Source organism: Oryza glaberrima, chromosome 7 (assembly GCF_000147395.1).
Source record: "Oryza glaberrima chromosome 7, OglaRS2, whole genome shotgun sequence".
Lineage (NCBI taxonomy): Eukaryota > Viridiplantae > Streptophyta > Magnoliopsida > Poales > Poaceae > Oryza > Oryza glaberrima.
The window spans coordinates 21,590,996-21,610,656 of NC_068332.1; the positions used below are offsets into that span (position 1 = coordinate 21,590,996).

Genomic DNA, 19,661 nt, shown 5'->3' on the forward strand with positions numbered 1-19,661 from the left:
ACCTGAGGTCCCTTAACTTGCCAACGAATCCGATTTTCGCCCTTCATCCGGAAAACTATATACAACGGGTTCCTCAACTATCAAAATCAGTGCAGATGAGGTCCCTCGACGGTTTTGACGGTGGTTTTGGCTGACGTGGCACCTACGTGGAAAATTTTACTTAGTCTTCATCTGATGTGGCATTGACGTGGCGCATACGTGGCAATTTGATCCGAAAAAATAATAAACTTAGTAGGACCCGCATGTCAGTCTCACACACAAATCAATAAAAGAATAGTGGGGCCCACGTGGGCCCACATGTTAGCTAAAAAATAGAGATGGTTGGGCCTACGTGGGCCCCCACAAGTCCCTCTCGGCTCTCCTTTCTCTTCCTCTTCGGTCTCACTCGTCCTCGCGGGGAGCGGCGGCAGGAGCATGCCGGCGGACGGAGTGGCGGCGGGGCGGGCGGAGCGACAGCAGGCCGGGGGGTGTCGGGCCACGTCTAGGAGCAAGGACCGACACAACAAGGTGTGCACGAACGTCTTCGAGGTCGCCTGTGCCGTACGCCGCGCTCACCCGCCAGCCGCTGCTCCGCTGCTGCGCTCCCCCATCGCCACTTCGCCCGCCGCTGCCTTGGAGAAGAGAAGAGAGAAGAGAGAAAAAAGAAGAGAAGGAGAAGAAAAGAAAAGATTTGCCGCTGACATGTGGGCCCCACGTACTTTTTAAATTTTTTTTTCTGACTAGGATGCCACGTCAGCGAAACCACCCATGTTTACTGCCATAGGACCTTGTGTGCACGGTTTATGTGAGTTTAGGGGTATACATTTCTGATTTTGTAGTTAAGGGACATTAAAAAATCTCGCTGTTAAGTTGAGGGACCTCCGGTGAACTTATTCGTCTCTCTCGTACTGCACTCGTTTGTCACTTCATTGCGCTTCCACGTCTCACGACGGAATCAATCGATCGAGCCGTTGCCGACTTTACACGGTTGCATTGCACCGCTGCTGTCCGCTTTGCGTGTTCGTTCAAAACCAGTCCAGCGTCGTGGCAGAGGCGAACGAACCATCCGTCGATGGCGCTGCTGCACTGCCAAAGTACCAAGCGTATCGTTTGCCGCTGCTGCTCGTGCTCTCGCTACTGGAAATCAGAAATCAACCAGCGTATCGTTTCCCTGACACGGGCCAGCGACCAGGTCAAAAGTGAGTGAAAGAAAGAATTCAATGTTGGGTGTACAGTGTAGTAGAATGTAGTACGCCTGTATGATCGCTTCATGAACATAGCACCCATATATATAAGCAGCCAAGCAAGCATTGCATCCCCATGACCCCATATCAAGAACCACTCCATACTTACAATTGGTAGGCGACACAGCTCACATAGGTCACAAGGCCATGGCTAACACTACCATGGCGAGCGGTATCAACGAGGTAAAAAAAAAAAAAACTCCTTCCCGTGAGATTTCTTTTCATGACTTCACCCCCTGCTTGCGTTCCTGGTTTTGTACATCTCTCAGGGGAGGTTGCTCGCCTTTCTCATCGTCCTGTACGCTTCCACGATCGCCGCATCCATCGGGTGCAGGATATTGGGGGCGCGCCTCGCCGCGTGGCGCTCCGACGGCCTGGGCGCCACCTGCATGTCCTTCGCGGCGCTCACGCTCGCGATGCAGGCCATGCTCGCGTGCGTCCTTGAGGAGAAGCCCGCCGCGGCCGCGGTGGCGGTGGCGAGGCGCCCGGCCAGCGGCGGCCGGCTCCCGTGGCTGGTCGCCGCCGTTAGCTGGATGTGCGTCACCAACTACTTCGTCGCCTACATCGCCCTCGGCGGCAACGTGGCGCCCACCTCGCTGGAGTGGACGGCCGCCGGCGTCGCCTCCGCCGCCAACCTCGCCATCGCCACGCGTACCGTCCGGGTAAAATCTTCTTCTTCTTCTTTTTCGATCTTATACTAGCTGTTCTTCGCTTCTTTGTTGTGTTCTTGCTAACTTTCTTTCTCGTTGTCTTCAGCGTCATTTGGGTGTGAGCAACCCGGCCAAGAACGAGTCGTAGATCTGCCAGGAGCCAAGGAAGCTGGAGTTTTTTTGGAGATGACTGCTCGATCCGGCGTGTTTACCAGTAGTTTATCAATCAATAGTACCTTGTTATTTCATTGCCCTAGCTTTGTTCGTGAACTTTGCTGTAGTTTCTGTATGATCTCCATGGATCCAGTACTTGCTAGACCTTAATTATGAAATGGAAACTTGCAGACTACTACTCCCTCCATTCCATAATATAAGTCACAACCACTTTTTTTAGATGTTACATAATATATGGCATACATGCAAGCATGCAATTAACTATGACATCTTCTCCATTAAATTATAACTTTTTTAAATCCTCCACTCTCATGTTATCTAATCCTATTGGATGCATACATTTTATACATTGTATTTATTAGGATGATCTAAACTACAAGATGATAATAATTATTTCTTGGTCTTTGGGTTAAGGGTGGTTGTGTCTTATATTTTAGAACGGATGGAGTATGTTTTTTCACCTTCTATTTCTTAATACTGTTCTTTTCTATGTGCTGGAGGGGAATATGTTTTCTGTGTATTGGGTTTCATTCACCAGGCGCGTTGGTGACCGTGTGCCAGTGAAATGATATCACAGACTTTTTTTTTCCAAAAAAAGAACACGTCCGAATGGTTATATTGTGTAGCCAAACCAACTAGTTGTGCAACAGAAAACACAAAACGCAGTGCTATAAAGTGCAACAAAACACCATAGTTTTGGCACCTTATTGATATCTCGAGATATTTTTTTTAGACCAAAGCAAATCTTGATGAGTATAATAACCTTTTGTGATTCCGTTTTCATCATAATTCATAAATTCACAAGCTTGGGCCTTGGGCATTTGCTTGCGCCTGTGTGTGCAGCACCGCTGGTACAGTGAAGCTGACACTCGGAACCAGTCTACGGAGTACTCCCTCTTTTTCTAAATAAAGCAAACCTAGCTTGCCAAGGAGCTTTTAAAGAGAGAAACAAAAGACCACAATGTTCTTAATTAATATAAATGTTGTATTGAATAATGGGTAGGTGAGGGGTATTGAAGTAATAAAATTTCTCGTTTTGCGGATTGGTAATAAGTAATATGGTAGAAGTTAGTTTATTTTGGAATTAATTTGAAATCTAAAAATTGATTTATTTTAGAACGGAGGGACTAGTAAGTAGTAGCTGCAGTATCGTGCCCCACGCAGAGCATGCGTGGGTTGGTTTGTCGTTGCTCGCTAGTGAAATCAATAAGCGCGAGTTCGAGCTCGAGCAGCTGAAAAACCACTGAAAAGTGAAAAAGCAAGAAAAGAGTACTGCGTCCAGTCTGTACTCCTGCAGGCTCGCCTCTTTCCAAAATTTGCCAAAGCTGGAATTAATACTGCCAATATTGACCAGTTCAATTGGGAGTTTGAGACCTCTAGGATGATCACTGGATCATGAACACTAAGCCTATATATCAGCAGGCATATGCAACAAGTTCCAGTCCACCAAACACACGACATAAGCAGTCAAGAAGAAGAGTAGCATAGCATGGCTGCGAGTGATCTCACCAAAGGTGAAACCCTAGACGACTCCTCTCTTCCTCCTCTGAATTTTCTGCACTTCTTGTCACGATGTGTACGTGTTCTTGTGCTCGATTTCTCTGATCCGATCCGTTCCATCAATCCCAGGGCGAGTTCATGTCCTTCCTGGTCGTCGTGTACGTCGCGACGTCGGCCGGCTCGCTGTTCTGCAGGCTGATGTCGTCGATCGCCTCCCCGGAGGCCGCCGCCGCCCGTCGGCGATCCGGCGGCCTGAACGACGCCGTCACCTGCGCGGTCTTCGCGGTGCTCACGGCGGCGTCGCAGGCCTTCATCGCGTGCTTCGTGGAGGAGGCCGTCGGGCCCGCGCCGCCGGCGACGACGACGAGGGAGGAGAGGTGCGCCGCGTGGGCGGTCGGCGTCTTGACCGGCGTCGTCACCTCGCTGTGCATCTCCAGCTACTTCTTCACCTACATCGCCGCCGGTGGAGTGGCGCCGACGTCGCTGCAGTGGACGATCGCCGCCGTCTTCTCCGTCGCCAACTTCGTCTTCGTCACGCCCACCATCATGATAATTAATTAAAGATTGGATCTTTGCATGCCTACCCGTCTAATTACTGTTAATTAGCTTTCTTGTGTGTAGCACTAATTCTAAACTAGTTCGATCTCGTTGTCTCTTCAGCGTTTCATTGGCAGGTTCAACAGTGCCAGGGATGACTAGATGTTCCAGGAAGATGGATGAGTAGTTTTTTGGAGTTGTCTGATTCAGGAGATGGATGCTTGAGTCGTCGTCATGTTGTTTGGCTGCTGCCTACCTATGCATGTTTTACCGGTTTTGATTACCTTGATGTTGTTTTTGTTTCTCTTATGCCCGTGATCTTGCTGTGTTCTTGATCTTGCCGGGTAATTAAACTTCTAAGATGTGGCCTTGGAATGTTGTATGCCGTATGCGGCTCCATTTGATGATCTAATCTACCAGTTTGTTTATTTTGGTATTTCTGCTAATACTTGTTCAAGGAAAATCTGTTTTCTGGTTGTGAAACTGTTCTTTTCCATGGGATTGTAGGCAGGATATGTAGGTAGTGCGTTGTATCATGTACTACGTGCGAAATTGCAGCATCTTCAGGGGTAGCAATAGCATAGCCCAGTTTGAATTCGAGCTGCTGTCTGTCACTCTGTGTGTATGTATAGCACAGCGAAACTTGCGTGTAGTTTGTCACGTTGCATTCCTAGACATGGTCCTGTTTGGATCAGGAGGGCTATTAAATAACTCTCCAGAATCTTGCTATTTAAAAGTATTAAATGTAGATTACTAACAAAACCCATTTCATAACCCCTAAGCTATTTTGCGAGACGAATCTAAGGAGCTATATTAATATATGATTTGCTACGGTGATGCTACAGTAATCAGCCGCTAATTATAGATTAATATACATCATTAGATTTGTTTCTCAAAATAGCTTAGGGGTTATGGAATCGGTTTTATCGGTAATCTACGTTTAATAATCCTAAATAGCAAGATTTCAGAGGGCTATTTAATAGCTCGGAGGATCCAAACAAGGCCATGAAACTTGTGTCCATGAACCGGTCGTACAATTGGTTTGAAACTTGTGTGCAGCATTGCAACGTGACAGATGGGAACGAGGCTATGGTGTTGCTGCACCTGCACTGCATTGCAGGTTTGCAGCTACAGTAGTAGCAGACTGCCATTTTTTGTCGCTGCTTGAATCTTGATATGATAGTGAAATCAAACCTTATCGTTTCCTTCCGACACAAAAGGATTCGAGCTAGTACTGTACTGCTACCCGAAGAGTACAGTACAGGTGACAATGGGGCCAGTCATGTGCAATGGATACACACACCACTACCATACTTGTACTATGTTGCTAATAAATTCATAAATTTGCACTACAGCGGTAGCAAAAAATCTGATATATTACATTGCATAGAGATAAGGATGAGAAAAAGAGGAGCAGAAACGAAAACTCAGAAAGTGAAGCTCGAAAGTAGTCCTGCAGCTGCAGGTTCACCAGTCACCACCCTCCAAAACTTTTACCAATGCACCAACAAATGAGTCATTGACCACCCAATTGAATCAAATTGTATGGTTGGTTCATGAACACAAGACTACCGTCTATATATATAACCAGGGCATCCAGCTATCCAAGAACCACCAAAACCAGAAACATCAACCAGCAAGTTTATAGACAATGGAGAATAGTATCATGGTGAGCGGTGACGAACACAAGGTTCATTACATCCTAAACTCGTCTCTGATCAGATTTTCTCTGCAAAACTTGTCTCAAAATGCGTTCTTACGCTTGATATATTGCCTCCTCTGCTTCTTTTTTTTTCTTTTCTCAGGCCAAGTTTCTGTCCTACATGATCACCGTGTTCATGGTGGCCATGGCCGTCTTCTTCTCGTCCAGGATGGCTGGCTGGGCCGTCTGCCCCGGCGCCGGCGGCATCACCGGAGGATGCGTCTCCGGCGGCGAGGACGTCGCCAAGACCTGCCTCGCCTTCGCGCTGCTCACGGTGGCGGCGCAGGCTCACCTCGCGAGCGTGCTGCTGATGGATGAGAAGAAGAAGAGGAATCCGCCGGCGGCGAGCTGGGTCGCGTGGCTGCTCGCCGTCAGTACCTGTGCGTCCGTCTCCGGCATGTTCCTCGCCTACATCAGCTACGGCGGCTTCGTGGCGGCGACCTCGCTGGAGTGGCCGGTGGCCGGCGTCGCCTCCGCCGTCAACCTCGCCGTCGCCGCGTGCACCGTCCTGGTAAGTGAGCTTGTGTACACAATTTGTTCTCTCGTCACGTGTAAATGTGTAGTAATTCGCTAATTTGTACTAACTGGAGTAGTTCTCATTGTCTTTCAGCGTTACGTGCGTGTGAACGGGGATATGGACGGTTAGATCGATGTGTACCGTGTTCGTCGTCGTGTCGACCAGATCAACCAGATTCAGTCGATGGGAAGGATCATGGCGTTTAAGTAGCTAGTCGTGTTATCTAGTACTAGTAGCTTCATATGTAGCTAGTCGTGTTGTGTATCTCGGTTGTTGATGGCACGGATGTTGTGTGTTCCACTGTGACGTCCTTTGTGGTTCTTGCTTGGCCACTAGAACATGTAAGGAACTTCATAATATGCCGTATGATGCATCTCTATCTGAAGAACTACTTGACTATTTTCTGGCTTCCCGTGTTCATGTCTTGTTCCTCAACATTTCTTTGTGCAAGGTTTAATTGTTTTTCATCTTGGTTCATATGCTAGTACCACTGTACTACTAGTGTCTAGTGTAGTAGTAACGCTCCAGAACAGAATCTATCCCCGCTCCGCCACGGCTAGCTTTATCCAACGGCTCATAGGCAGCGGTGTCCCATATATTGGCATTACATCAGTATTAAAAGACAGATACTATATTGCATGGTCTCAGATAGGGAAACGAATAAGTTCATTTAATTAGGTTCAACCCTACTACCCTAGTATTAGCTTACAGTTGAAATTGAGTTGCAAATCGAGCCTAAAAGAAAAGCATTTGAGAGTTATTCCCACCAAAAAGAAAAGCACAGATCAACAAAGGATGCTGCGAGTACGAGCTCCGAGCTGAAAAAACTGTAAAAGTGTGAAAAGCTGAAAGGAGTCCCTGCAGATTGCAGGCTCGCCTCCTTCCAAAATTCCTATGCCATCATATTGACCAGTCCAATTGAGACCAGTTGTATGATTGGCTCATGATCACTACATAAGCCGGTTTCCAACTTCCAAGAGCCATCAAACGAGAACATCTAGCAGCAAGCTACAAAGTTGTAAATAATGGAGAAGAGTATATATATCATGGCGAGAGGTGACGAAGAAAAGGTCTCAGATTCTGAACTCATCTCGAATTTTTTTCTCTGCTATGTTCATTCAGTTTTTTTTTCTCTGGCCGGTGATCATTGTTGTGTTCGCTTCATCTGTGTTGTGACTGTGTCCAAGTGTTACGGTACGCGACATGGTTTGTCATGTAGTCATCTTCTCTGGCATGGTCTAGTAGTCTAAAACTTACTGGTAATTAGAGCTTGTAAGGGATGTGATCAACGTGGACATGGAAATGTTGCACGAGGCTCTAGATGAACAACTTGCTTTGTCTTCCAGTTTTCATCTGTTTATTTTTCGAGAGGGATCGTTGTTCATCTTGGTTGTTTCTTTCTTTCTCTTTCTTTGAGAGAGAGAGGGCTGTTCATCTTGGTTCAGATGCTAATACCTCACGGAAATTCTTGCCTTGGGGCCTTGGCCCATGCCTCCACGTTTTTGTCCTGTTTGCTTCACAATCAAGCCAGCATACAGGCCGTTGTCGCCACAGGCTGGTGGCCCACGGCCCACTGCACCCTCGCAAGTCGCACATCTGCATCACCGCAATCGTTTGCTACTCTGCAGAGCAGAGCACTACGATGAGTACACATCTATATCTATCTATATCTATATCTGTATACTCCCTCCATCATAAAATGTTTGATGCCGTTGACCTTTTTAAAAATATTTGACCGTTCATCTTATTTAAAAACTTTAAGTAATTATTAATTTTTTTTCTATCATTTGATTTATTGTTAAATATACTTTTATGTATACATATAGTTTAGTTTTACACATTTCACAAAATTTTTTGAATAAGACGAACGGTCAAACATATTTAAAAAAGTCAACGGTGTCAAACATTTAGGGAAGGAGGGAGTATATACTAATATAAAAAGGATGAGTTGCCCCCCTCTAATCCTACGGGTGAAATCACCTCGATCAATCTCTACCGTCCATCTGCCTCTGTCCTGATCCAGATCGTCCATCCATCCGCCAGCGACGCCCATCCATCCATCTGCCAGCTATTGTCCGCTTCCTCCTCGCGCGATGAGCGTGCGCTGACCACGCTGGACTAGCGCTCCTCCTCGCCCCGCCTCAGTCCAACGCTGCTCCCGCCGGCGCTCCGCCTCCTCCGCCCTCTTCCTCCTCGCCGGAACCGATTTCGTCCCCTTCCGGCGTCGCCGGCGGCTTTTCCCGCCGGTGCTCCTCCTCCGCCCTATTCCTCCTCACATTCCCCGTTCGCGCCGCCGGAGGGTCGTCCCCTTCCACCGACACCGCCGTACTCCACCGATGCCCTCGCCGGAATCGATTTCTTCCCTTTCCGCCGTCGCCGCAATCCACTTCATAGGTTCATCTTGCGCTGATTGGTTCCCGTCAGATTTGAGTAGGAACTAAAGGAACCAACACTGTTCCCCCTGAACCCTAAGGTAATACCAATTTCTCCTATTTTACATGTTTTTGTGATGTGTCAATTTGTGGATCACCATTTGTTTTCTTGATCATTCACAATTGCCAATCAGAAATTGGCCGTAGAGTTTGAAGATTTTAACATATCAATGGATTTGCATCCTTTCAGTTGATCCTGTGCAGCCCCTATCAATGGATGTGCAGCCGTGGTGCGAAGGCATCGTATCCCCTCATGGCGTTGCAATCCCAGTAGGAGCTTGCCATCGGCCACATCTGGCGTTTCACAATCCTGCTACCGCTGATTTTCAGATGATTTCACGAGCGTGTAGACAACAGCAATTATCAAACAAGGTTCATCCCTAAATCAGGTTAGTAATCCCAAGCACCCTTTACTACCCCTTTCTTGCAATTCAGGTCAACCATCTCTTCTCTGCATCCTAATTCAATGGACGACACAGGGAGCTTCTTTGGTATACGCAGGGAGCATCAGTACTGTCTAATATTGCACCAATGTTATCATTGAAGCAAAACCAGTTTTATTGTGTTTCAGTGCTGCAATCGATCTAAAGCAATACCTTGAAGTACATTTTGTATATTGTCTAATGCCTCTCCCTGGACATAAAGGGATGAACTTCGTAAACTATTTGCAGGGACAAGATGAGCAAGCAGCTAACCATTTCATTAAAATTGAGGTCTTTGTTGTTTGCATGGATATGAACTGAAGAATTGAGATCTTTGTTGTTTGCATGGATATGAATTGAAGAAGGATAATATTATACTCTTGGAGTTCCCAAAAGGACAGTGCAATGGCCGATGAAGGCATTCTTTGATGCTCTGTCTACTAAGTTAAACTAAGGTGTAGTATCCTGGTTAGTCTCCCTGTTCTTCGCTTTGCTAAATGAAGTATTATATATTAAAACTTTATTGGAGCAGTTTGTTGCCAACAAATGCTAGGTATGCATAAATATTTATCCGATAGGTGTTTAGTACTTTATCGCCCCTCTGCAACTTTGTGACTTCTAATTTTAGCATGATTTTCTTTCAAAATGTATATCATATGAATATTTACTTATTTATCTATTTCTTCTTTTAAAATATTGCGGGGAGATATTAGAGTGTCTAATGGACATCTTATTTCTCGATGATACATTTAGTGATGGAATTGCAGTTGCGGATACTACAAGTGCTGCAGCTGATGTACATGAGTACAAAAAGACCAGAATGTGTTAAGATAACGACTGCGCTGCGACTAAAGATGTCAATTCAAATTATTCCTGACCTGAATGAATTATCTGGAATTAGGTCCACAGTCTTGGAGCACCAGTATCTTCGATCTTTCACTGGAGGTTTGCTTTTTCCGTGTAATTAAAATGTTGCACTGCATCTTACAAAATTATCACTCTAGGAAGCTTACTTTTTGTATGTCAGAATTTGTTTGATCGTTTTCTCCAAGAAGCTTACTATTTGTATGTTCTCAGCCAATTTTTGCATTTACTGTCTGGTTAGACAATTACCCGTTGCAGAGCAGGTGTCCATAATGGAGAGGTTATTATATTTTTCCTTTTGCCACAATTCTGTTTCCAAAGTATTTAAATTGCGCCTGTACAATTTGTTCATAGGCAAGTTCACACTTTTTTAATTTAGTTCAGATCTTAGTTTCCATCTGAATATATGGTGCACCATAGCTGTGGAAAACGGTATATACAGCTCTATAGCAAGAATTTGTTGGATTCATGCTATTGATACTTGGCTCGGTCAATTTATTTTACATGTGCAAGGGAGATCAGGTGCATATGCAGTGAGAAGAGTCAACAGAAAGGAATGAGGAGTAATGAGGCTTGAAGGAATAATAATATGCAAGGTGACTCCTTTATATTAGTTTAACAAACAGAGTGAAATTGATTCATGCATATTAGTTTAATAAACAAAGTGAATAACTGAAGCGAAGTAAATGATCACGCTTTGGATTTAAATCCCCAATTGATACTGTTTTGTTTGGGGAAAACATTTTTTCCTGTCAACTTTGCTAAATGCTTTTCCTTATGGTTTTCACACAATGCGTGAACTATTTTTTAGCACTGGAATAATGTGAACTCTGTTTTCATACCAGATGATATTTTACTTCTCCAGTTCACTTTGTGCACTCTCAGTATTTGTATTGAATTATGTCTTCCTTATTAGCTATAAATGTAGCAATCTGGAAGAAACTACTAAGTATTTTGGAATGCCAAAGTATGTCTAATGTCTTATTGAGTAGATTTTTTGCTAATAAAGAATCATTTTTTGTGACCTGGTTTAAGTTATATATAGCTTTCGTCAAGAATATAAATTTTATAATCAAATCTCCAGTTGCCACCTTATCTTGAATAAGTTTAGTTACCATCATCCTTAGGAATCCTAATTTTTTTTATCAAATTTCATAGCTTCTAATGTAGATGACTTAAATTTAATCTCCATCCCCGATATAGACAACATGAAGGCTCATAACTAAACTATGGAAATTAACTGTAGATTATGAAGGAAGTTTTTGAGGTGCCGGATCAAACTAATCATGAAAATATTCATTATATTTCTGGTATTTGAAGTTGGTTTATGCAATAAACTGGTTGGATCGGTACTCTTGACAGAAGTGATATTGGGAGTCCTATTGTCCAATTGGTAGCGTCCACCAACAATAGTAGTGATCGAGAGGCAAGTTGTCATCCATCACTAGAGATTAAGGAGAAGCTCTATTATTTGAAGTCAGTGACACTGAACGCTGTGAAAACTATAATTTGGTGGACCAAATCTGTTTTGGAGCAAGGTAAGCCTCCTTTGGGACAGAATGGCAGGCATACACTCCTTAAAGGATAAATGGAGCTTGTGAGAACTATGGACACTAAATGGAGTTTTGGTTGCTCATGTAGTATTGTTCTAGGATTTTTCATGTTCATAAAAAATGGTTGAAAACAAGGATCATACGAATTAAGAGATGACCATTTAAGAGTTTTTGTTTCTTATTGTTAGATCCTTAGCAGTTAGCACTTGCTTATTTGTAATACTATGGAGTTACAATATTATTTATACAAAGTTGATTAATTGGATTGTTCAAGATTCAATAAAACATTTTAAACATTTTAAAACATTGTGTGCAACTAGACATAAAACATTGATTTACTGTGTGCAACTAGACATAAAACATTTTAAACATTCTACACATCAATGTAGGTAGATGGTTCAATCAAATATTGACCATAACGTGCATTGCACGTGCACGATCACTAGTACTAATATAAAAAGAAGCAGTTGTCCCCCTCCAATCCTACAGGCCAAATCACTCGAATCGATCTCTACCGTCCATCTACGCGCTTGATTTCACCACTGCACGATCCATCCATCCACGCCACGCCGAATACTTCACTCCTCCTCCACCCGCGAAGATATCGCTCCACACGCGAAGACTTCGCTTCTCCTCCTCGCTAGCTCCTCCTTCTCCCCGGATGTTCTGCCGCTGCGCCGCCGCATCCTTGCTGGATATCCTCCCCGCATGGACTGCCGCCGCCGGAGCCTCTGATTCTTCCCCGCCTCTGATTCTTCCCCGCGTGGACTGCCGCCGCATCCCCACCGCCGGAGCCGCCGCGGCCGGTTCCGACCTCGGCCCCATCCGCCGGCACCGGCGCCGAGGTCCACCGCCGCGACCGGAGCCGACCTCGGCCCCATCCCCCGCGCGATGACTACGCAACGCTCCAGTGTGCTCCACTGACTCCAGCGTGCTCCGCGCCTCCCCGCCGCTGACACACTCCATCGCGGCCTGCCCCCAACGGAGCTGACTCCGCCACGCGCTCCTCGCTCCGCTCCTCTCTACCGCCGCCACACACCACCGCGCCCTGCCCTCGCCGGCGCCGTGGATCTGTATGTCATGAAGCCTGTCTCCGCTGCCGCACATAGTCGACTCCCCCGTGAATATGCCTTTCGGCTGGTATCACCATCCCGTCATGGCCCTGTGGTCCTGCCTTCCAACGGCACTCTGCCGCGCCTCCAGTGGTGCCGCCGTTGTAAGGTTCATAGTCTGCCCACACCACGCACTCGGTTCTCACGGACGTGTGCCATCCTCTCTTTTGCAGGTGAGAGTGCAGAGTGCAGAGTGCTTCAGCTGAAAATGAGTCTTCCGATTCCCCTCTTTAGCCCAATAGTCCTCTATGTGGATTATCTGAATCTGAATGTACATCATTTTCTTTCACTATGGCTTGATTTACACTATTCGATCTAGCTATCAGTTCAAGTGGATACAATCCTATTGTTATCCTTTCACCACAATCAGTAGTTTTTTGAGAAGTTAATTTCTTTGCATACACTGATGAACTCTGTAGTAGATTCTATGCAGGCTCTTTCTTGTTCAATTAATTATTGCTCACTCTATAGCAGATCAACTCTGGATTTAGACTTCTTTGGCCAAGCACTATGGCTAAAATGGCATGCCAAGCTTAGAACAGAAAGGTCAAGCAATTTTTCCAACCACGGTGCAGCACGTGGCAATGGCACTAACACTAATTTCTATCATATGTAGGCAGATCCAAGTTGATGCTGGCACAGGCTTTGGTGAATCACTGATGGGTGAGAGACCTACAGAGTTCCTTGTCCAACAGAGCAATGGTTGAGTTCTTTCAGTTGTGGGATGAAATTCAGATGGTGTAGCTTCAACCAGGAATAGCCACGACTCCATTCGGTGGTAGCTAACAGGTGATGGCCAGTTTACTTTCTCATCGGCTTACAACCTCTTCTTCATGGCAAAGACCAAATGTTTATATGGTGAACTGCATAATTTCGATTCTTTCTGTTCATGATGATCTGTTGGTTAATCTAGAAAGACGGAACGCTAGGGTATTTGAGCAGAGGTCTAGACCTACAGAGCAATTATTTGGAGACATCAAGGAGATCACGATTTGGAAGTCGGCTAGCATTTTTTATCCTGCAGTGATTATTTATTAGTGTTAGTTGTTTATTGTGGTCTGAGGCTTTGCCTCATACCTTTGTTCGACAGCATAGTACTTTGTACTTTGTTTCTCCCTAAATCTTAATAAATTTGGTGGGCCTAATCCTTTGGCCAACCTGGCAAATCATTTCAGTAATAAAAAAATGTGTTTTCCTGGTTAGATTGATATATATGTATGATTTCTACTAGGCTAAAACTCTTGGCTTGGAGAAACTTTGTTGCATACTGTAGCAGGAGCTGCAGCAGATTGAAAATTGATGGTATCAAAGGTTCTTAATAATACAAGCAATAAGTTGTCAAAGAATCATTGTTTGATTTTGTAGTACCAAAATTCCAATCACACTTAGTGGCTAATCTTTTTATTTTGACTAAATGCCACATGTTAGCAGCAGTAGCAGGATTTTTTTTTATTTTGGTTTCAGGTTTTAGACTGATGTTATTTGTTGCTCCAAATAATCCACCGATATTATCAGGTGGGAGCTATTTGACTTGTGTGGCTAGAAGTATTTGAGTCAATTATCTGCTTGCCTCGGCCTACTTCAATAGACAACGGAGGATGCTCTACATCATAATCGTATGCAAAGACAGGTAATACACACCATATTTCCCTTCATTTGCAAAGTCGTAATAAACTGAATAAGAACATGTACCACATTCATATTTGTCTGATAGATCTCAAATCCATATATTGCTAATGGTCTACTTCTCAAATTGGTTTTTACACCTCAATGTTTGTTCTGTATTCCGTTTGTCACATATTTTATCAATCAATTGCAGTTCTTTGAAATTGGATCATGACTTCCAACTTGCAGCAGTTAATTGCATTGTATCACACGTTCATTACAAGATACTCAAAGCAAAAAACGGCAATATGTTGGTTAGCTGCTTGCACTTGCAATGAGTAAGAGTATAGAGGTTCTGGACTTACAATCTGGGGTCAGGATCATGTTCCATATATTTTTACATAGAACACTATTGCATGAATTGCACTATTTGTAGATGTTCTATAGTTAATCAACTATGTTACCTTAAATATGCATGGTGTGTTCTAGATTCTGAAATGTTTAGCAAACTTAGTCAACATGTAGATTAACTATCACAATTTATGTTACTTTTTCATATCTAGCAAACTTATCTAACTTTTCTTTTCAGGTTACAAAAAATGCAGGAAAAACGTGTAGGCTGTCGAAGCAAATCCATCAGGAGGACACCATGGCATCTGATGTTGTCTTATATGCATTAAAGAGATTACTGGTTGTTTCTATTCCTTCTTTTTGGTTGAAATAATTTACGTTAATATAATGTTTTCATAGAAGTGAGCCAATCTTGATTTGTTTGGTTAACATGGGTTAACGTTGTGATCCAATAGTATGGCTTTGTTACGTTCTCTTATCAGCTAATTGTAAGTCCTTAGCAGCTGGAATGCTGGATCATGCCTAACAAGTGAAAAGGATCAGTGATAGTTTTATGCTGGTGCAGACATGCAATGCCAAATAAAACATGGATAATTCCTTCTTGTTTGTGCATAATTAATTGTTTGTGCAGGCTTCTTAGCACTCAGTAATTTATCTTTTCGAAGTTTCTATAGTTGTGGCTCATATACAAGGGATAATTTTGTTGCTCAGTCTCACAAAGATAGCTCACTACCTATCCATCTAAAATCTGATTACACATTTGCCCATTAAATTCTACTATGCACAACAAGAAGCCACGACTGTGCTCTTAATTCACATATGAATTTGTTAGGACATTATTGACGTATAACCACATAAATAAATCTAAAGTATATATAATATTTTTGTTTCCCCATTTCAAGGTCTATATGATCTTACTTATTTGGTTTTGGTCCGCATACTGGTAGTATGCCTGAGAGTGGTTATGTTGATGACTGTTAAGAGAATGACAAGTCAATATCTTGCTTTGATACTTTTTTTTTTGCATTTTTGATTTAGCTAAAAATAACTATGTACTGATAATGGTTATTTTTATTGTTACAAATTCCAATTACATGAGGATATGTTTTATAAATTTTGGGTAAATAGGTTGTTCTTCAGAAGGTGTAGTTTCTAAAATTTTTAGTGTAATTATGTACTCGGGCGATATATTTTGTCAAAAACTAGCATTGCACGTGAGTATTAGTAGTGTGTTACTGAGTTACAGTCCATTGCATAGGCCATTGGGCACACACACGCTGATAAGCACAAGATCCAAAAGCAAGTAACCGCCCATGGTATACTATGCATGTACGAGGCCGACAAAAGGGAAAGCAAGCCGGTGATGCGCGTGAACACTGCGGCATAGCGACAAGGCCACCTGTCCGCCATGGCATTCATGATTCATGGCCGTCCCTCCCCATGCGAGATTCCCCCACTCACTTGCTCACACACCAAAGAAGCTAATGGGGCAGGTGTGTCCATTGAATTGAATTGAATTGAAACTATTGATGAATGAATTCACCAGCCAGCTAGAACCTTCCTTGAAACCAGCTATAAATCACACCCATTCATCTCTCTCAACTCTCTGCAGCCCATTCACTGCACCAGTGTAGTAGCAGTGCTGCAGTTGCTTTGAACACTCATCTCCTCACCGTGTTTGTTAGAGCTCAAAAGGATCAAGAGAAGATGAGGGTTCTTCCTCTTCGTGCCACCACGGCTCTCCTGGCCACCCTCCTGGTCGCCGCCTCGTTCCAGGATCTCACCGTCGCTGCAGGTAAACTTGCCATCCAATTCACTCACACACACACACTGATCTCCAGCGATCTTGGCAGGAGATGAGTACTAAAATTGTTAACATTTCGCGGATGGATGCAGACGGCGGCGGCGGCGTGGTTCCGGTCCCGGATAGCGTGTGCGACGCCAAGTGCCAGAAGCGGTGCTCGCTGAAGTTGGCCGGGCGGTGCATGGGGCTGTGCAAGATGTGCTGCCACGACTGCGGCGGCTGCGTGCCGTCGGGGCCGTACGCCAGCAAGGACGAGTGCCCCTGCTACCGCGACATGGTCTCCCCCAAGAGCCGACGCCCCAAGTGCCCGTGAGCAACGAGAGATGGCTGGCACTGTGACGATGTGTAGCCGATCCGTGGTAGTAGTGTGATTGATAGCGTTGGGATCGATCTCGGTTCTTTGAGAAGTGGTAGTGCTTAGTGGAATAAAACAAGAATGTCTGTCTAAGATATGTCTTGTGCTTTGTCCAGAGTATGCTCTGATATCTAGGCCGAGTTTAGTTCCAAATTTTTTCTTCAAACTTTTAACTTTTTTATCACATTAAAACTTTTCTACAACACAAATTTTCAATTTTTCTATTATATCGTTCCAATTTCAACCAAATTTCCAATTTTAGCGTGAACTAAACACACAAGTTACTTTTGATTATTTTTTTTAAGCAACAGAATTGAGAATGAGGGTGTGTTTAGTTCACACTAAAATTAAAGTTTTATTGAGATTGGAACGATGTAACGGAAAAGTTAGAAGTTTATGTATATAGAAAATTAAAGTTCTGATGTGATGGAAAACTTGGAGGTTTAAAGAAAAAGTTAGGAACTAAACCAAACCTGGATCGTCTGGCTCGAGCAGGGGCGAAGCTAGTATATATTAGGGGGGTGTCCAGAAACCTGGTCAAGAAAATTTTTTAGCTATACCTCATCTATTTTTATCATGTATATACCCTCTAAATACAAACTTAGGCATCCACATCAGCTTAAACTTGATCTAAAGTAGAGTAAATTAAACAAGTGACACCACCATCTATTTCCTTCTAGCTTCGCCCTGGGCTCGAGTATGCTTTTCTTTTGGAGAACTTGCTTCATCCAAGTTTCTACTGGTTCAATGGAGTACTGGTCGCAGTTAGTGCGATTAAAATGAAAATTACGGAACTTAAGACTAGCTAGTCAGATGAACCAATGCTAGCTGATTGCTTGAAAAATGATCATTTGTCTCGCGACGAAAACTTGCGTTGACCACCCACGGGAACCATTCGTCAGATCCACCTCCACAAACTGGACCAATCTGGACGCTGTCCAATTCGACGCCCAACCCAACCACTGCCTGAAATTGTACACAAACAGTTTGGAATTTGGAGCAAGCAGTTTCCGATGTTAGAAAATCATAGTCAAACAAACGATAAAAAACAATAAATCACAGAAGACACAAGATTTAACGTGAAAAACCCTTTAAAGCAGAAGAGAAAAAACCACGGCCACCAACCAACAAAATATCTCCACAAGGTTCCAACACCGAACGACAGCTTACAAGAGGTATATATGAAGGTGAAATTCTAAAAGAATAACGATTAGCTCCGATCCAAACCTTCGACGACCAGCTTCCGCTTCGTTCCGGCAGAAGCTGATTTTGTTTATGTGTAAATGAATTTGATCACACCTCAATCAGCGCAGACGACGACGCGCCATAGGTGGCGTGCCACCATCTCATCGGATAGAATGTGGGGTACACGTGCCGCATCAGTTCAGACGAAAGCTGACAATGGTGTACTGACGTGTAGCAGCTAGGCTCCGTTTTGGACTTCAAATACAGGTGTTTCACGAGCATTTTTTTGTCGACAAGAAAACGTTCCGATATATGCCAAGATCCATCAGTAGTGATCCAACCGTGCCAAGATCTACTACAACCTGCATTTCATCACCTAGCTCGGTCGCAAGCACCACAGAAACTGAAGTTTTCTCAAGGTGAACACTGAAGAGCACTGTGGGTGAAGGATGTTGAGAGCAACGCAACTCGTTGTCAGGTCTCTCATTTCTGATCATTTTCTACTCTCCTGTTTTTTTATCAAAATATCATTTTCTACCTTGTTCAGCTTCCATGGAGATTGTTTCTTGTACGGAGCACGTTCTTCTGATGCCTGCGTGCGATGAATCTGATTGTTTCTTGGAAAGAACAAGAAGCTGATCAGTTTCCCTTGCTGCTTGTTTGATGTATGGTCATGTGGATGGATCAATGCAGGAGGGAGAAGAGCGGAGCTATGGGAGCTCTGTGTGGTTTGGGCAGTCACTTCTCGACTGCCTCGAGTTGCCAGAGGTTACCCGGCAAGGTCGCGGTGATCACCGGCGCGGCCAGCGGCATCGGCAAGGCGACGGCCGCCGAGTTCATCCGCAACGGCGCCAAGGTCATCCTGGCCGATATACAGGACGACCTCGGCCGCGCCGTCGCGGCCGAGCTGGGCCCGGACGCCGCGTACACCCGCTGCGACGTCACCGACGAGGCGCAGATCGCCGCGGCGGTGGACCTCGCCGTGGCGCGGCACGGCCGCCTCGACATCCTCTACAGCAACGCCGGCATCTCGGGCTCCTCGGCGCCCGCGCCGCTCGCGTCGCTCGACCTCGCGGACTTCGACCGCGTCATGGCGGCCAACGCGCGGTCCGCGGTGGCGGCCGTCAAGCACGCCGCGCGCGTCATGGTGCCCCGGCGCGGCGGCTGCGTCCTCTGCACGGGGAGCACCACGGGCATGCTCGGCGGGCTCGCGGCGCTGCCGTACAGCCTCTCGAAGGCGGCGGTGGTGGGCGTGGTGCGGCTGGCGGCGGCCGAGCTGGCGCGCTCCGGCGTGCGCGTGAACGCCATCTCGCCGCACGCCATCGCGACGCCGCTGCTGGTCCGGTCGCTGGCGAGGATGAACCCGGGGGTCAGCGACGAGCAGCTGAAGGAGATGGTGGAGAGGGGGATGAGCGAGCTCCATGCCGCGGTGCTGGAGCTGGAGGACGTGGCGAGGGCGGCCGTCTACCTGGCGTCCGACGAGGCCAAGTTCGTCACCGGGCAGAACCACGTCATCGACGGCGGGTTCACGGTCGGGAAGCCGATGGACATGCGGGTTCCACGTTGACGAGCCAGAGATGTTGTCTGCAAATGCCTCCAGCAACAGATCAATAATAATTTCTGCATTCTATGGGTATAAAGCAAAAGCTCTTTGCCAGTTATGAGCTAGAACAAA

The 19,661-nt window shown here is 45.2% G+C and overlaps 5 protein-coding genes across 6 annotated transcripts; all 5 read left to right on the top strand.

Annotated features, from left to right (window-relative positions):
• Positions 1–1,310: 1,310 nt before the first annotated feature.
• LOC127780820 (uncharacterized) lies at positions 1,311–2,249 on the top strand. The gene is made up of 3 exons (XM_052307794.1): positions 1,311–1,406; positions 1,493–1,885; positions 1,980–2,249. The coding sequence occupies exons 1-3, from the start codon at positions 1,371–1,373 to the stop codon at positions 2,019–2,021; spliced, it is 471 nt and encodes a 156-aa protein (XP_052163754.1). The 5' UTR covers positions 1,311–1,370; the 3' UTR covers positions 2,022–2,249.
• A 1,436-nt stretch (positions 2,250–3,685) lies between these two features.
• On the top strand, positions 3,686–4,493 carry LOC127780940 (uncharacterized). The gene has a single exon (XM_052307933.1). The coding sequence runs from the start codon at positions 3,686–3,688 to the stop codon at positions 4,106–4,108; it is 423 nt and encodes a 140-aa protein (XP_052163893.1). The 3' UTR covers positions 4,109–4,493.
• Positions 4,494–5,499: 1,006 nt separating this feature from the next.
• On the top strand, positions 5,500–6,702 carry LOC127779958 (uncharacterized). Of its 2 annotated transcripts, none has more exons than XM_052306889.1 (3): positions 5,500–5,753; positions 5,890–6,297; positions 6,397–6,702. In XM_052306889.1, exons 1-3 carry the CDS (start codon positions 5,736–5,738, stop codon positions 6,430–6,432), a joined length of 462 nt encoding a protein of 153 aa, XP_052162849.1. In that variant the 5' UTR covers positions 5,500–5,735; the 3' UTR covers positions 6,433–6,702. The 2 variants fall into 2 exon arrangements, with proteins under 2 accessions (XP_052162849.1, XP_052162848.1); XM_052306888.1 differs by having other exon boundaries at positions 5,505–5,774.
• A 9,333-nt stretch (positions 6,703–16,035) lies between these two features.
• LOC127779890 (snakin-1-like) lies at positions 16,036–17,413 on the top strand. Its single transcript, XM_052306810.1, has 3 exons — positions 16,036–16,135; positions 16,255–16,437; positions 16,539–17,413. The coding sequence occupies exons 1-3, from the start codon at positions 16,051–16,053 to the stop codon at positions 16,757–16,759; spliced, it is 489 nt and encodes a 162-aa protein (XP_052162770.1). The 5' UTR covers positions 16,036–16,050; the 3' UTR covers positions 16,760–17,413.
• An 839-nt stretch (positions 17,414–18,252) lies between these two features.
• LOC127779889 (momilactone A synthase-like) lies at positions 18,253–19,559 on the top strand. The gene is made up of 2 exons (XM_052306809.1): positions 18,253–18,464; positions 18,680–19,559. The coding sequence occupies exons 1-2, from the start codon at positions 18,436–18,438 to the stop codon at positions 19,551–19,553; spliced, it is 903 nt and encodes a 300-aa protein (XP_052162769.1). The 5' UTR covers positions 18,253–18,435; the 3' UTR covers positions 19,554–19,559.
• The last annotated feature ends 102 nt before the right edge of the window (positions 19,560–19,661 follow it).

Bases quoted from the DNA above. Each gene is read 5' to 3' on its own strand.
- LOC127780940 (XM_052307933.1), top strand. From the start codon at position 3,686: ATGTCCTTCCTGGTCGTCGTGTACGTCGCGACGTCGGCCGGCTCGCTG.
- LOC127779890 (XM_052306810.1), top strand. From the start codon at position 16,051: ATGGCATTCATGATTCATGGCCGTCCCTCCCCATGCGAGATTCCCCCA. The intron at 16,136-16,254 runs GTGTGTCCATTG...AACTCTCTGCAG, and splicing joins CAAAGAAGCTAATGGGGCAG to CCCATTCACTGCACCAGTGT. The intron at 16,438-16,538 runs GTAAACTTGCCA...GGATGGATGCAG, and splicing joins GGATCTCACCGTCGCTGCAG to ACGGCGGCGGCGGCGTGGTT.
- LOC127779958 (XM_052306888.1), top strand. From the start codon at position 5,736: ATGGAGAATAGTATCATGGTGAGCGGTGACGAACACAAG. The intron at 5,775-5,889 runs GTTCATTACATC...TTCTTTTCTCAG, and splicing joins TGAGCGGTGACGAACACAAG to GCCAAGTTTCTGTCCTACAT. The intron at 6,298-6,396 runs GTAAGTGAGCTT...ATTGTCTTTCAG, and splicing joins TCGCCGCGTGCACCGTCCTG to CGTTACGTGCGTGTGAACGG.
- LOC127780820 (XM_052307794.1), top strand. From the start codon at position 1,371: ATGGCTAACACTACCATGGCGAGCGGTATCAACGAG. The intron at 1,407-1,492 runs GTAAAAAAAAAA...TACATCTCTCAG, and splicing joins TGGCGAGCGGTATCAACGAG to GGGAGGTTGCTCGCCTTTCT. The intron at 1,886-1,979 runs GTAAAATCTTCT...CGTTGTCTTCAG, and splicing joins TCGCCACGCGTACCGTCCGG to CGTCATTTGGGTGTGAGCAA.
- LOC127779889 (XM_052306809.1), top strand. From the start codon at position 18,436: ATGTTGAGAGCAACGCAACTCGTTGTCAG. The intron at 18,465-18,679 runs GTCTCTCATTTC...GGATCAATGCAG, and splicing joins GCAACGCAACTCGTTGTCAG to GAGGGAGAAGAGCGGAGCTA.